Source organism: Trachypithecus francoisi, unplaced genomic scaffold (assembly GCF_009764315.1).
Source record: "Trachypithecus francoisi isolate TF-2019V2 unplaced genomic scaffold, Tfra_2.0 Contig00959, whole genome shotgun sequence".
NCBI lineage: Eukaryota > Metazoa > Chordata > Mammalia > Primates > Cercopithecidae > Trachypithecus > Trachypithecus francoisi.
Genome location: NW_022681027.1, coordinates 1 through 15014, shown reverse-complemented (window position 1 = coordinate 15014; position 15014 = coordinate 1). Strand labels below are relative to the sequence as shown.

The 15014-nt window shown below is 54.9% G+C and overlaps 1 protein-coding gene across 1 annotated transcript in view; it reads left to right on the top strand.

Annotated features, from left to right (window-relative positions):
* Positions 1-14997, top strand: part of LOC117090161 (rootletin-like) — a 28618-nt gene extending 13621 nt beyond the window's left edge. The window contains 13 exon segments of the mRNA XM_033222171.1: positions 191-271; positions 668-749; positions 1173-1324; positions 1327-1401; positions 2152-2179; positions 2182-2347; positions 7509-7691; positions 9183-9327; positions 9963-10109; positions 10425-10655; positions 11963-12156; positions 12432-12559; positions 14608-14997. Of these exon segments, the coding sequence (XP_033078062.1) occupies positions 191-271; positions 668-749; positions 1173-1324; positions 1327-1401; positions 2152-2179; positions 2182-2347; positions 7509-7691; positions 9183-9327; positions 9963-10109; positions 10425-10655; positions 11963-12156; positions 12432-12559; positions 14608-14813 (1818 nt within the window). The 3' untranslated portion in view covers positions 14814-14997.
* Positions 14998-15014: the final 17 nt, after the last annotated feature.

Genomic DNA, 15014 nt, shown 5'->3' with positions numbered 1-15014 from the left:
CAGCCGCCCCTGAGATGTGGCAGGGTGGGATGGGGTACTGGCCAGATCCATGGACGCAGGCTTAGGGCTGGGCTATCTGGGCCGCCTGGGCCACCCCCAGCATCCCACTCACACTCAGGTTCAGCCCTCACAGGTGTGCAGTCTTCGTGATAAGCACACTCACCTCCCCCATCCCATTTCTTTCTCCCAGCAGCCCAGTAGCATAATCCTCATGACACAGATGGGGAAACTGAGGCCCAAGAGGGGAAATGCTTGTCCAGTCTCAGAGCCAGTAAGCAGGAGAGTCGGGACTTGAACTCCCATCCGCGCTCTCCAGGTCCAGATGCTGCCTCTGGCAACCCAGCTACTCCCCCTCCCCCACCAGTGGGACACTCACTACCCCAGGGTACAGCCTGGTTTGGTCACCCCTCTGTGTGGGGCCTGGCCTGGGTTCTAGGTCCAGCTGTCCTCCAGTTGACTGTGTGACATGGGGCAGGACACAGCTCTTCTCTGGGCCTGGTCTGTTCAGTGAGGGCCTCGGGCTTGCTGCCCCTCGGGCCAGGTGGCTGGCCTATGGACATGGCTTCAGAGGCCACCTGGTCAGTGGTGAGCCAGGGAGGGAAGGGAAAGGGAGGTTTCAGATAAGACAGAACCTGGACCACCCTTTGTCTCCCTAACCGCACTCCAGGAATCCATGGGGGCTACAGGAGCAGGCGGCCCTGGAGACAGAGGACGGAGAGGGGCTACAGCAGATCCTAAGGGACCTGGCACAGCTGTGAGCCCAGAGAGGCAGGAAGACAGGGCCCTGCCAGGCAGTCCTGGGCTCCCCCACCACGCCTTTCGTTGACCTGGGACTGAACTGCAAATGGGTGGGGGCCTGGAGCCCAGGCTGTAGCTGCTCAGCACCCCTGCTAGCTCACCCGGCCCCTGCCCTGGGGAACCCCCAGTGTCAGAGGGGAGGCACGGCCCTTGCGGAGCCCACCTGTGAGCAACGCCAATGATGTCTTCGCAATAAATCGGAGGCCTCAGCGGCGAGCTGAGAACTGAGCTAGTGGAGGAGGTGAAATCAGGGAGGCTTCTTGTAGGAGGCAGCATTTGGAATGAGGCGGCCCCCAGCCTCGCCTGGGCATCTTTACCAGCTCACCCCGCGGTTCCTAACTCTGCGGCCTCCTTCTGCCTCCCTCCCCTCCCCTCAGGCCATCCTGTGCTTTGTTGAGAGCGGCGTCCAGCTGAGCGTCTCCAAGTGTCCCCCAGTGAGAGCCTGCGGGGGCTCTCGGGCCAGTGGACCCCGTCCCCACCGCGGCGCTCCTAGCCAGGCCGAGGTCGTTCACCCCGCCGAGGCCCCTCTCCCCAGCCTGCTCAGACTCCTCCAAGCTCGCCCTAATCCACTCCGCCCTGCACAAGTGCCAGCTGCAGGTCCAGGTAGGAAGGGGCTTGAGGGTTCTGGGCGCAGCCAGAGGCCCGGGGGCGGGAGGGGGAAGGGGCTCGCGCCCTCCGGGTCGGGGTGGGAGCGGGGGCGGGGGCGGGTCCGGGGGAGGAGTCTGAGCGCCGCAGGGTGCAGCCAGAGCCCTGAGAAATAGTGTCTGAGGGTGTCATGACCCCGAAGGAGGTGGCCGAGAGCTCTGCGGTGAAGCCGAGCCCAGAAGTGGGGGTGCTTGGGCAGCTGGTGGAGGGAGGAGACTGCCGCAGTGTTAGGGTCATGGTAGAGAGGGAGACATGTCCCTGGTCATACAGAGCCAGGATTCTGGGAAAAGTTCTAGCAAGGGGAATCAGAGCCTAGGATGAGAGGAGCTCGGGAACTAGGGGCAGAGCCAGGGTAGGGAGGGGTCTGAGAGTGGAACCAGGATGCAAAGGGGAGGGGCCTGGGAGCCCTGGGGGTGGGGTCAGAACCCAGGAGACGAAGGGGCCTGGGGGTTTGTCTCGCATCCGGGGGAGTTGGACAGGAATTGTCCGGGACCCCAGGGAGGTGAGGACTCAGAGGGTGGTGAGGGCACATAGTAGGGGAGCGGAAGTGTGGCTCTCAGGCCTAGGCCCCTATCCTGTCCCAGGCCAGGTCCAGGCCCTGGACCCCGCCTAGCGTAGGCTAGTGTGTATCCCTGGAACCAGAAGAGAGTAGGTGGGCTCTGGAGGCCTCCCAGGACCCCCGTAGACTCTGTGATCCCCACGCCTCAGAACATGGGTGGGCGCTATGAGGCAAGCCAGGTCTGGGCACCCTGCGGAAGCAGCTTAGCGACAGCGAGAGTGAGCGGCGGGCCCTAGAGGAACAACTGCAGCGCCTGCGGGAAAAGACCTACTGCGCCATGCAGGCCCAGGAGGACGCCCAGCGCGAGGTGCAGCGGCTGCGGAGTGCCAAGGAGCTCCTGAGCAGGTGCCAGGGAGGTCTGAGCTGGGGGTGCTGAAGAATAAATCAGCGTCTGGGCATAACACCATTGAGCCTTATGCGTGTGGTCTGCACTAATATAGTCGCCCTGAGCTGCATATGCCTATTAACATGTTATTTATTATTTTATTATTTATTTATGAGATGGAGTCTCGTTCTGTCGCCCACACTGGAGTGCAGTGGTGCGATCTTGGCTCACTGTAAGCTCCGCCTCCCGGGTTCACCTATTACCCTTCCTTAGCCTCCTAAGTAGCTGGGACTACAGGCGCCCGCCAGCCCGCCCGGCCAATTTTTTTTTTTTTTTTTTTTTTTTTGAGACGGAGTTTCGCTCTGTCGCCCAGACTGGAGTGCAGTGGTGTGATATCGGCTCATTGCATTCTCCGCCTCCCTTGTTTAAGCAATTCTCACCTCAGCCTCCCGAGTAGCTGGGATTACAGGTGCCCACCACCATGCCTGGCTGATTTTTTTTTTGTATTTTTAGTAGAGATGGGGTTTCACCATCTTGGCCAAGCTGATCTTGAACTCCTGACCTGGTGATCCACCCGCCTCCGCTTCCCAAAGTGCTGGGATTACAGGCATGAGCCACAGCGCCTGGCCAACATTTATTTTTTATTATTCAGTTTTGTTTTGCTTTGTTTTGAGTCATGCCCTTGCTCTGTTTCCCAGCCTAGGGCACAGTGGCTCCATCATAGCTCACTGTAGCCTGGAACTCCCAGACTCAAGCGGTCCTCCCACCTCTACCTCCCTACTGCCCCTAGTTGGGGGCCAGGGCCTGGGCCTGGCCTGGGGAAGGATATGGGACCGATGCCTGAGGTTTCCACTCCCTTCCTCTGTGCCCTCACCACCCTCTGAGCCCTCACCTCCCCGGGTCCTGGGCAACTCTGATCTCATCCCCGAGGATGCTAGACAAGCCCCCAACATTTCTAAATGTTTTGTAGAGATGGGCGGGGGGATGTCATTATGTTGCCCACACTGGTCTTGAACTCTTGGCTTCAAACACTCCTCCCTCCTCAGCCTCCCAAATTGCTGGGATTACAGGCATAAGAAACTGTGCCTGGCTCTTTTAAAATTTAATTAAAATTTTAAAAAGTGAAAATTCAGACTGGGTGTGGTGGCTCACACCCAGCTGACTGACCAACATGGTGAAACCCTGTTTCTACGAAAAATACAAAAATTAACCAGGCATGGTGGCATGCTCCTGTAATCCCAGCTACTTGGGAGGCTGAGGTGGGAGAATCACTTGAACCCCGGAGGCGGAGGTTGGAATGAGCCAGGATCATGCCACTGCACTCCAGGTTAGGAGATGAGGAAGACTCCGTCTCAAAAAAAAAAAAAAAAAAAGGGCTGGTTGCGTTGGCTCACACCTGTAATCCCAGCACTTGGGGAGGCCGAGGTGGGCGGATCACGAGGTCAGGAGATCGAGACCATCCTGGCTAACACGGTGAAACCCCGTCTCTACCAAAAATACAAAAACAAAATTAGCTGGGCATGGTGGCGATCACTTGTAGTCCCAGCTACTGGGAGGCTGAGGTGGGACAATGGTGTGAACCTGGAGACAAAGCTTGCAGTAAGCTGAGACCACACCACTGTACTCCAGCCTGGGTGACAGGTTGAGACTCCATCTGAAAAAACAAAAAAGGAGAAAATAGAAGAAAATTCAGTTTTTTAGTTGCCCTAGCCACATTTCAAGCATTCATCAAGCATACGTGGCCATAGAACGTTCTGTCATGTCAGAGAATTCTATTGACAGCACTATTCTGGACTGTATTTCTTGGAGTTTTTTGGTTTTTTTTGTTTTTTTTTTGAGACAGAGTCTCGCTGTGTCGCCCAGGCTGGAGTGCAGTGGCCGGATCTCAGCTCACTGCAAGTTCCGCCTCCCGGGTTCACGCCATTCTCTCGCCTCAGCCTCCGAGTAGCTGGGACTACAGGCGCCCACCACGATGTCTGGCTAATTTTTTGTATTTTTAGTAGAGACGGGATTTCACCATGTTAGCCAGGATGGTCTTGATCTCCTGACCTCGTGATCCACCCGCCTTGGCCTCCCAAAGTGCTGGGATTACAGGCTTGAGCCACCGTGCCCGGCCTTCTTGGAGTTTTTTAATTTTATTTTTATTTTTTATTATTTTTATTTTAGAAGTGGGGTCTTACTGTGTTGCTCAGGATGGTCTCAAACTTCTGGCCTCAAGCGATTACACTGCCTCAGCCTCCCCAAATGCTGATATTACAGGCATAAGCCACCATGCCTGGCCTTGAAGATTTTTTTTTCTTTTAATTGAGACAGGGTCTTGTTCTGTCACCCAGGCTGGAGTGCAGTGGTGTGATCTCACTTCACTGCAACCTCCACCTCCTAGGCCTAAGTGATCCTCCCACCTCAGCCTCCCAAGTAGCTGGGACTACAGGCACACACCACCATGCCTGGCTATTTTTCTGTTTTTTGCAGAGACGGGGTTTGACATGTTGCCCAGGCTGATCTCTAACTCTTGAGCTGAAATGATCCACGCATCTCGGCCTCCCAAAATACTGGGATTGTAGGTGTCAGCCATCACGCCAGGCACCTTGAAGATTTTTAAGACAAGAAATTATCCACTTCTTTTTTTTTTTTTTTTTTTTCCACACTCTTATTGCCCATGGCATGATCTTGGCTCACTGCAACCTCCACCTCCCGGGTTCAAGTGATTCTCTTGCCTCAGCCTCCCTGGTAGCTGGGATTACAGGTGCCCGCCACCATGCCTGGCTAATTTTTATATTTTTAGTACAGATGGGGTTCCACCATGTTGGTTAGGCTGGTGTCGAACTCCTGACCTCAGGTGATTCACCCACCTTGGTCTCCCAAAGTGCTGGATTACAGGCATGAGCCACCATTCTTGGCACCTTGAAGATTTTTAAGACAAGAATTATCCACTTAGCTGCCAGGTTGTTTTTGATATTTTGTTGTTTGGTTTTCCTCTTCATAAACGTAACGATCTTATGAAAAGTTTGAAAAATAGAAATAAAAAGACAGTGCCTTCTCACAGCCTCATCTGCCCATCCTAACTCATTTAGGGCACTGGTTTTCCTTCCCATTGTGTTTCCTGGCAGTGAGATAGCAAACGTTTCCTCCACACCTACTGTGTGCCAGGCTCTTGGCCGAGTGTTTTTATGTACTCTGTCATTTAGTCTTCCTGTCAAACTCATGCAATTTGGAACTCTGTTGTAAGCTTGAGAGACTCGCTCAGACTCGTACACCGTGTGTGGCTGGGGGTGGCAGAGTGGGAATTCAGGTCCATGTGAGAGTAAACTGAGGTTTTCCATGCCTGGAAAGGAGAAGGTCTTTTTAAGTAGTTGTATTCACAGCAAGCGTCCCATTTCACATTCTGCGAAATGTAGAGATGGGGGTCTCGCTGTGTTGCCCATGCTGGTCTTGAACTCCTAGTTTCAAACACTCCTCCCACCTCAGCCTCCCAAATTGCTGGGATTACAGGCATAAGCCACTGTCCCTGGCTGTATTAAAATTTAATTAAAAGTTTTAAAAAGGGAAAATTCAGGCTGGGTGTGTTTTACTTAACAGCACATTGTCAACTGGGCACGGTGGCTCACGCCTATAATCCCAGCATTTTGAGAGGTCAAGGCGAATGGATCACTGGAGGTCAAGAGTTTGAGACCACCCTGGCCAACATGACAAAACCCCATCTCTATTAAAAATAAAATAAATGGGCCGGGCATAGTGGCTCACGCCTGTAATCTCAGCACTTTGGGAGGCCAAGGCGGGAAGACCACCTGAGATCAGGAGTTTGAGATGAGCCTGACCAACATGGAGAAACCCTGTCTACTAAAAATACAAAATTAGCCGTCAGTGGTGGCACATGCCTGTAATCCCAGCTACTTGGGAGGCTGAGGCAGGAGAATCGCTTGAACCAGGGAGGCAGAGTTTGTGGTGAACCGAGATCATGCCATTGCACTCCAGTCCGGGCAACAACAGTGAAAGTCTGTGTCAAAAAAATATATACATAAAAATAAAAGTAAAAAATAAAAAAATTAGGGCCGGGTGTGGTGACTCATGCCTGTCTTCCCAGCACTTTGAGAGGCTGAGGTGGGCAGATCACCTCAAGTCAGGAGTTTGAGACCATTCTGGTCAACATGGTGAAACCCCGCTTCTAAGTAAAAATACAAAAATTAGCTGGGCGTGGTGATAGGCGCCTATAATCCCAGCTACTTGGGAGGCTGAGGCAGGAGAATCGCTTGAAGTCTGGAGGTGGACGTTGCAGCAAGCCGAGATCATGTCACTGCACTCCAGCCTGGATGACAGAGTGAGACTCCGTCTAAAAAAAAAAAAAAAAAAATTGCTGGACACGGTGCCTTGCACCTGTAATCCCAGCACTTTGGGAGGTGGGTGGATCACAAAGTCAGATTGAGACCATACTGGCTAACACGGTGAAACCCTGTCTCTACCAAAAATACAAAAAATTAGCTGGGCGTGGTTGCGGGTGACTGTAGTCCCAGCTACTCAGGAGACTGAGGCAGGAGAATGGTGTAAACCTGGGAGGCGGAGCTTGCAATGAGGGGAGATCACGCCACTGCACTCCAGCCTGGGTGACAGAGTGAGACTCCATCTCGGGAAATAAAAAAAAAAAAAATCATGTCGTGAAGTTTTTTGCACCTACTGCCAGTGAGGAAAGTGGCAGCTCACAGCAAGTCTTTGGGGTCCCAGTTGCTGCCTTCTCCTCCTTCCCCTGCTGTGGCCACCATGTACCTATGTAGCAGGAAGCTGTGGGATCTGCAGACTCAGCTCTATCAGGCTTCCCAGAATTGAGGGGCATGGGGTGTTATAGGGGGCATTTCCTGGTCACATGGCCTAGCAGAGTTGGTTGCCACAATTGCCTGTGTGTCCCAGGAGCCTAGCCTTGCCTACCTGATAGCGTGCTTGGAGATAATGCTAGCACCTCCATCCACTCCAAATGGATGGGCTGGAGAGAAGGAAAGCCAGGTTCTTCTGCTGGAGGGTGTTAGTGAAATGAGTCAGCCATGGGCAGGGTGGTCAGGGAAGGCTTCCTTGGAGGCAGGTGCGTTGGAAGATGGAAGGATGTAGCTCATGGCTAGAGGAGCAGCCAGCCACCTTCCCAGGAGAGCGCAGCCCCAGCATCCCCTCTGCTCCCCTCCCCTTGTCCTGAAGGGAGAAGAGCAACCTGGCCCACAGCCTGCAGGTGGCCCAGCAGCAGGCCGAGGACCTGCGGCAGGAGCGGGAGAAGCTGCAGGCTGCCCAGGAGGAGCTGCGGCGCCAGCGGGACCGGCTGGAGGAAGAGCAGGAGGACGCTGTGCAGGATGGTGCGAGGGTGCGCCGGGAGCTTGAGCGCAGGTGAGCAGCATCTCGCCTGCCTGCCAGGGCCCTTCAGATGTGCCTCAGATCCCCTGACAGTGCCCCCAGGGGGTTAGGGAGCACCCACTGGGTCCTGGGCCTCCTACCATCTGGACCCCTCTGACGTCGGGTTTTCTAACCAGACCCATTTCAGGAAATTGGGGCTCAGGGAGGTGTCACTTACTTGGATCAGAGTACTAGTTAAAAGGTAGAACTTAGATGATAATAACAACAATAATTAAAATAACAGTAGTAATATTAACAATAGTATTTTTAAAATTAGCTATGATCATAATAATATCCTTACTAATTTCACTAAGTGCCAGATACCGTTTTAAGAAATTCAGTTCTCAGGCCGGGCGAGGTGGCTCAAGCCTGTAATCCCAGCACTTTGGGAGGCCGAGATGGGTGGATCACGAGGTCAGGAGATCGAGACCATCCTGACTAACATGGTGAAACCCCGTCTCTACTAAAAAATACAAAAAACTAGCCGGGCGAGGTGGCGGTCGCCTGTAGTCCCAGCTACTCCGGAGGCTGAGGCAGGAGAATGGCGGGAACCTGGGAGGCGGAGCTTGCGGTGAGCTGAGATCCGGCCACTGCACTCCAGCCTGGGTGACAGAGCGAGACTCCGTCTCAAAAAAAAAAAAAAAAAAAAAAAAAAGAATTCAGTTCTCATTCAACTCTATGATAACTCTGTGTCGTAGAAGCTGTTATCTCCATTTTGTGGATAGTAAACTGAGGCACAGAGGAGCCATGTCCCTTGCCCCAGGTCACACAACTCGTTAGTAGAAGAGCCAGGATTTGAACCCAGGCATTCTGCCTTCACAGTTAACCTCTTCCCCACTGCGCTGCTTACCTCTCTGAGACGTGATGGCTGATGGTGTTTAGTAGACTGTGGTGGTGCATGTTATTGTTGTTTCTGAAGGCCCTTGGGGAGATGTGTCAGGAACCATTTTAAGCACATGTGAAGTCTGTATCCTTAAAGCAGGCCGGGCATGGTGGCTCACACCTGTAATCCCGGCACTTTGGGAGGCCAAGGCAGGTAAATCGCCTGAGGTCAGGAGTTTGAGACCAGCCCGACCAACATGGGGAAATCCCATCTCCACTAAAACTACAAAATTAGCCAGGCATAGTGGTGGGTACCTGTAATCCCAGCTACTCAGGAGGCTGAGGCAGGAGAATTGCTTGGACCCAGGAGGCAGAGGTTGCAGTGAGCCGAGATCGCGCCACTGTATGCCAGCCTGGGTGATAGAGTGAGACTGTCTCAAAAAAAACAATGTCACAAGGCAAGTGTTACCTCATTTTGCCGATGTGAAAACAGAGGCCCAGGGTCATGCAGCTAAGTGTAGTGGGCTTGATTGCCCTGTGGGTCAGGCTCTTTCTCTCCAAACTCCTGCCTCAGGCCTGGTCCCTGGCCCAGCATCTCGCTGGCTACAGGAGGTTCAGGGCAGGAAAGTGACATGGGCCACCCGCCCGTCCTCTGTCCCACAGTCATAGACAACTAGAGCAGCTGGAAGGGAAGCGCTCAGTCCTGGCCAAGGAGCTGGTGGAGGTGAGGGAGGCGCTGAGCCGTGCCACGCTGCAGCGGGACATGCTGCAGGCCGAGAAGGCCGAGGTGGCCGAGGCACTGACCAAGGTGGGTCCCTGTTTGCTGCACAACCACAAACTTACCTCTGACCCCCAGCCCCAAGACTTCTCGCTCTGGCACGGGCTGGTCCCAGTGTCAGGCAGACCTCTGAGCCTGCACAGACTGACCCCTCCTTCTGGATACAGGCTGATCTTTGTCGCAGGCCACAGACCTCTGGACCTCTGGTCCCAGGTATAAGTGGACTGACCTCTCTTTATGGCCATATCCCTGCTCTTGTGGATGCTCCTGGGGACAATGCCTATAGCTCAGGGTCATCCAGTGCCTGAGACTCAGCTCCTGGGGTCTGAGAGCCCAGAGACTCCTTGGCGGGAGGCCGGCCCTGTCCGCTGCAGCCTGGGCTCTGAGCAGTGCTATCCCTAGACCCTACTCAGGGATCCTCTGAACTCTGGTCCTGGCCCACAGCTTGAGCTATTTTTGCACAGCTCTGTGGTGCGTGGATTTTAAATGGCTCCATACGCGGCAGGCTTTCTGCGGTGATTTTTTTTTTCCATCTCACGCTGTGTCCCCTCCTTGTTTCCCCTCCCCTGTCTCCGAGGGTCCATCTCTCTGGGTCTCTTCTTGTCTCTCCTCACCTCCTCCCAACCTTTCTGCCTTTCCTCATCTCTGAGGGCCTGACTCTGCAGGCTGAGGCTGGCCGCGTGGAGCTCGAGCTCTCCATGACCAAGCTGAGGGCAGAGGAGGCCTCCCTGCAGGACTCCCTATCCAAGCTGAGCGCCCTCAATGAGAGCCTTGCTCAGGACAAGCTGGATCTGAACCGCCTTGTCGCCCAGGTACGCTGTGCACCTGCGGGCCCACTTGCCTTGCCCACCCATCCTCCCCACTCAGTGAGGCACCCCGGCCCCAGCCCTGTACCTGTCTTGCCCGCTGCCTCCTTTTTTGTCTCTGGTTCTCTGTCTGTCTCCGTCTGTCTATCCTCTCTAGGCGTCAAAGCACAGAAGCTCCATGGGCCCTCATCTCCCCTTCCCCAGTGTCCCACACACCCAAGGGCACTGTCCCTTATTGTGGGTGGTGGGTGGGTGGAGAAGGCATCCTGGTCCTGGGAGGGGCGCCCTGCTCATGAGGCCCCACTCATACCCGGCCCACAGCTGGAGGAAGAAAAGGCCGCCCTGCAGGGCCGGCAGCGGCAGGCAGAGCAGGAGGCCACAGTGGCGCGGGAAGAGCAGGAGCGGCTGGAGGAGCTGCGGCTGGAGCAGGAGGTGGCGCGGCAGGGCCTGGAGGGCTCCCTGCGAGTGGCGGAGCAGGCCCAGGAGGCCCTGGAGCAGCAACTCCCCACGCTGCGCCATGAGCGCAGCCGGCTGCAGGAGCAGCTAGCGCAGGTGGGCCAAGCTGTGTGTGGGGGCAGTGTGGAGAGCATGTGGGGCAGGCCGGGCTCCCAGCCCCCTGCATCCAGTCCTGGGTTAGGTCACAGGCTCTGGAGCCTGCTTCTGGGTTAAATCCAGCCCCATTCTGCTAGCTGGGGACCTTGGACAAGCTGCCCAACCTCCCCATACCTCAGTTGCCCCATCTATAACATGGGGCTAGCCAGGCGCAGTGGCTCACGCCTATAATCCCAGCACTTTGGGAGGCTGAGGCGGGTGGATAACAAGGTCAGGAGATCAAGACCATCCTGGCTAACACAGTGAAACCCTATCTCTACAAAAAATTAGCTGGGCATGGTGCCTGGCGCCTGTAGTCCCAGTTGCTCAGGAGGCTGAGGCAGGAGAATCACTTGAACCCAGGAGGCAGAGATTGCAGTGAGCTGAGATGGTGCCACTGCACTCCAACCTGGACAACAGAGTGAGACTCCGTCTCAAAATAATAATAATGAGAATAATAATAATGATACAGATTAATAAGAGGTCAAGACTTTTAGAATTGGAATCTTAAGACTTTTGGGAACATCACATCTGGAAGAGACCTTAGGATTTCAAGGATCCAAGGACCTTCATGCAGTGTCTATGCTGGAGCCCCTGGGTTACTGGGAGGGGCCTCTAGAGGATGGGGCAGGGGGTGCAGGGAGCAAGGTGCAGGTCTCCACCTTGAGGCCTACTGAGCAGCTGCACTTGAGTCTGTTTTCTATATTCAATTTCTCTGCAAGTTTAGCATAATACAAGGGTTCTGTTACTTGTTAGTCCCAAAGCTGAGTGACGGCCCTCGTTTTTTTTGGTTTTGTTTTTTTTCTTTTTTTGAGACAGTGTCTTGCTCTGTTGCCCAGGCTGGAGTGCAGTGACATGATCTGGGCTCACTGCAACCTCCGCCGCCGGGGTTTAAGCTGTTCTCCTGCCTCAGCGTCCCAAGTAGCAGGGACTACAGACGTGCACCACCATGCCCAGCTAATTTTTGTATTTTTAGTAGAGACAGGGTTTCACCACGTTGGCCAGGCTGGTCTTGAACTCCTGACCTCAAGTGATCCACCAGCAAAAGTGCTGAGATTATAGGCGTGCGCTACCATGCCGGCCGGGCCCTTGTTTTTGTACACACGTGCACTGCAGATCTAGAGAAGGTCATGACTTGCCCAAGTACATATAGCATATGAGGGCAGACCCTGGGCTCGAACCCAGGCCTTCTGCCAGAGTTGGGGTGCTGCACGACGAACAAGCTGGGGGATGGTGGGAGTGCTGCTCAGTCTCTGGGTGGGGGTCAGCTCTCCCGGCAGCTGAGCGGGCGGGAGCAGGAGCTGGAGCAGGCCCGGCGGGAGGCCCAGCGGCAGGTGGAGGCGCTGGAGCGAGCGGCCCGGGAGAAGGAGGCGCTAGCCAAGGAGCACGCTGGCCTGGCTGTGCAGCTGGCAGCTGCGGAGCGTGAAGGCAGGACCCTGTCAGAGGAGGCGACGCGCCTGCGGTAAGGCCCTGGGCTCTGCCCAACCCGCCTTGGGGGGGTCCTCCCGGGGCCACACCATGACCAGCCACACCCAGGCATGGGCCCCCAGGGGCAGTTACTAAGGAGTCTGGCTTGCCAACATGTCCTAGCTGTGGCTCAGGCTTCCCCAGGGAGTGTGGACCTGGCCAGGCAGGTAGGTTGGCACTTGGCCCATGCCTGGCCACTCCCTGAGATCCACAGTTTCCTGGGGCCAGGGAGGCTGAGTCCCAGGGCCTCAGGGACTGTATGTGCTGCAGCTTGGAGAAGGAAGCCCTGGAGGGCAGCCTGTTTGAGGTTCAGCGGCAGCTGGCCCAGCTTGAGGCCCGCCGGGAGCAGCTGGAAGCCGAGGGGCAGGCCCTGCTGCTGGCCAAGGAGACCCTTACTGGTACGAGGGGCTGGGGACTTGGGGGGAACACCAGGCTCCAGCCCAGACTGCAACCTCCCAGGGTCTGGGGTCTCACAGAAGTTGGGAGCACTGGAGTAGGAGTCTAGCTGGTCTGGGTTCTAGTTCTGTGCCACCACTTAGACCTGACCTTCCCTTGAGCAAGCCTCTTTCCTCTCTGGGCTGCAGATTCCTCATCTATTACAGGTGTCAGTGCCCACCTTCTAAGCCTATTGCCAGGATGACGTGGGAAAAGCGTGTAAGGCCGTGGCATGGTGCCTGGCTGAGTCAATGGTAACTGCAGTCATCAGGCCTGTTAGAAAGTCTGAGTTATCTGTGGTTTTCAGATGACTCTCTTGGCCCCAAAATCCCAGCCCCGCTTCCCTACACCGTTCCCCATCCAGTCTTTGAACTCAGGGCTTCTTTCTGCTCACCTAACATTAACTAAGCACCTACTTGGGTCATGGAAATTAATTTTCCTGTCCATGTACACCTGAGCCAGACAGAACCAGGAAGGGAAATGTTGGTGGGTTCCAACCTGGGAGATGGTTTTGAGATGGTGGCTATACCATTTCCATTTCCTGTAGTCATTTCCATTAATACTGATAGTTGACGTTTGACAGGTATGTTTATGTCAGTCCTTAAAGGAGATGCTGGCCAGGCGCGGTGGCTCAAGCCTGTAATCCCAGCACTTTGGGAGGCCGAGACGGGCGGATCACGAGGTCAGGAGATCGAGACCATCCTGGCTAATACGGTGAAACCCCGTCTCTACTTAAAAAAAAAATACAAAAAACTAGCCGGGCGACGAGGCAGGCGCCTGTAGTCCCAGCTACTCGGGAGGCTGAGGCAGGAGAATGGCGTAAACCCGGGAGGCGGAGCTTGTAGTGAGCTGAGATCCGGCCACTGCACTCCAGCCTGGGTGGCAGAGCAAGACTCCGTCTCAAAAAAAAAAAAAAAAAAAAGGAGATGCTTTATGTGTAGCTGTGCGGCTTTGGGAAGTCGCTGCTGATCTCCTCTGAGCCTCCATTTCATCATCTGTTAAATGGGGATGAGGATAAACTACCTAGGCATATTATGAAGACAAAATGAAGTTATGTCTAGAATACTTAGCTGGGTGCTTGACCTATAGTTAGTGCTCAGTCAGTAATAGGGTTGTTTTTTGTTTGTTTGTTTTGAGACGGAGTTTCACTCTTGTCGCCCAGGCTGGAGTGCAATGGCATGGTCTCGGCTCACCTCAACCTCCGCGCCTCCCAGGTTCAAGCAGTTCTCCTGCCACAGCCTCCCAAGTAGCTGGGATTACAGGCATGTGCCACCACGCCTGGCTAATTTTGTATTTTTAGTAGAGACAGGGTTTCACCATGTTGGTCAAGCTGGTCTCGAACTGTCGACCTCAGGTGATCCGCCTGCTTCAGCCTCCCAAACTGCTGGGATTACAGGCATGAGCCACTGGGCCCAGCCTGTTTGTTTTTTGAGACAGAGTCTCGTTCTTGTCGCCCAGGCTGGAGTGCAATGGTGCAATCTCGGCTCACTGCAACTTCTGCCTCCCTGGTCCAAGCGATTCTCCTGCCTCAGCCTCCCAAGTAGCTGTAACTACATACGCCCACCACCACACCCGGCTAATTTTTGTATTTTTAGTAGAGACAGGGTTTTGCCATGTTGGCCAGGCTGGTCTCGAACTCCTGACCTAAGGTGATCCACCTGCCCCAGCCTCCCAAAGTGCTGCGATTACAGGTGTGAGCCACTGCGCCTGGCCTAGGGTTGTTATATCTTTGGCATCCTTCCCATTTGGGAGGCCTTCTCATCAGTCATTTTATGCCTTTAATGCCATTCTAGGTAGGCAGGAAAGGGGTCAGGGCCAGTGGGCCCATGTAGCAGATAGGGAAACTGAGGCCCAGAGAGGGCAAGCCACTTCTTCAAGAGGACCCAAACTAGCTGCCAGGCAGGCCCTCTGCCTCTGGGATTTTGCCCATATGGCTCACCTGGCCTAAGTCTGCTGGCCCAAGGAAAAGTTTGAACCCAACCCTGCCCTTTCCTCCATTCCTCTTGTGCAGGAGAGTTGGCGGGCCTGCGGCAGCAAATAATAGCTACACAGGAGAAAGCCAGTCTAGACAAGGAGCTGATGGCCCAGAAGCTGGTGCAGGTTGAGCGGGAGGCCCAGGCCTCTCTGCGGGAGCAGCGGGCAGCCCACGAGGAGGACTTGCAGCGACTCCAGCGTGAAAAGGTTCAGGCAGCTGGGGAGGGGTGGGCAGGACTCTGAGCCAGTGTCTCGACGTCGTTCTTCCTCTGCCTTGGTCTCTACATCTGTGAAATGGGACTTCCTCTCTGTTGTGGAGGCCCTGGGGACAGCTGGGAGGACTTGGGGGGCAGGCAGGGGGGGAGGTTGTGGTCCTTATTAGACATGCAGATTCCCAGGTCCCAAATCTGGTCCAGCCCTGGTAATCCTGATGCAGAGGGTCCA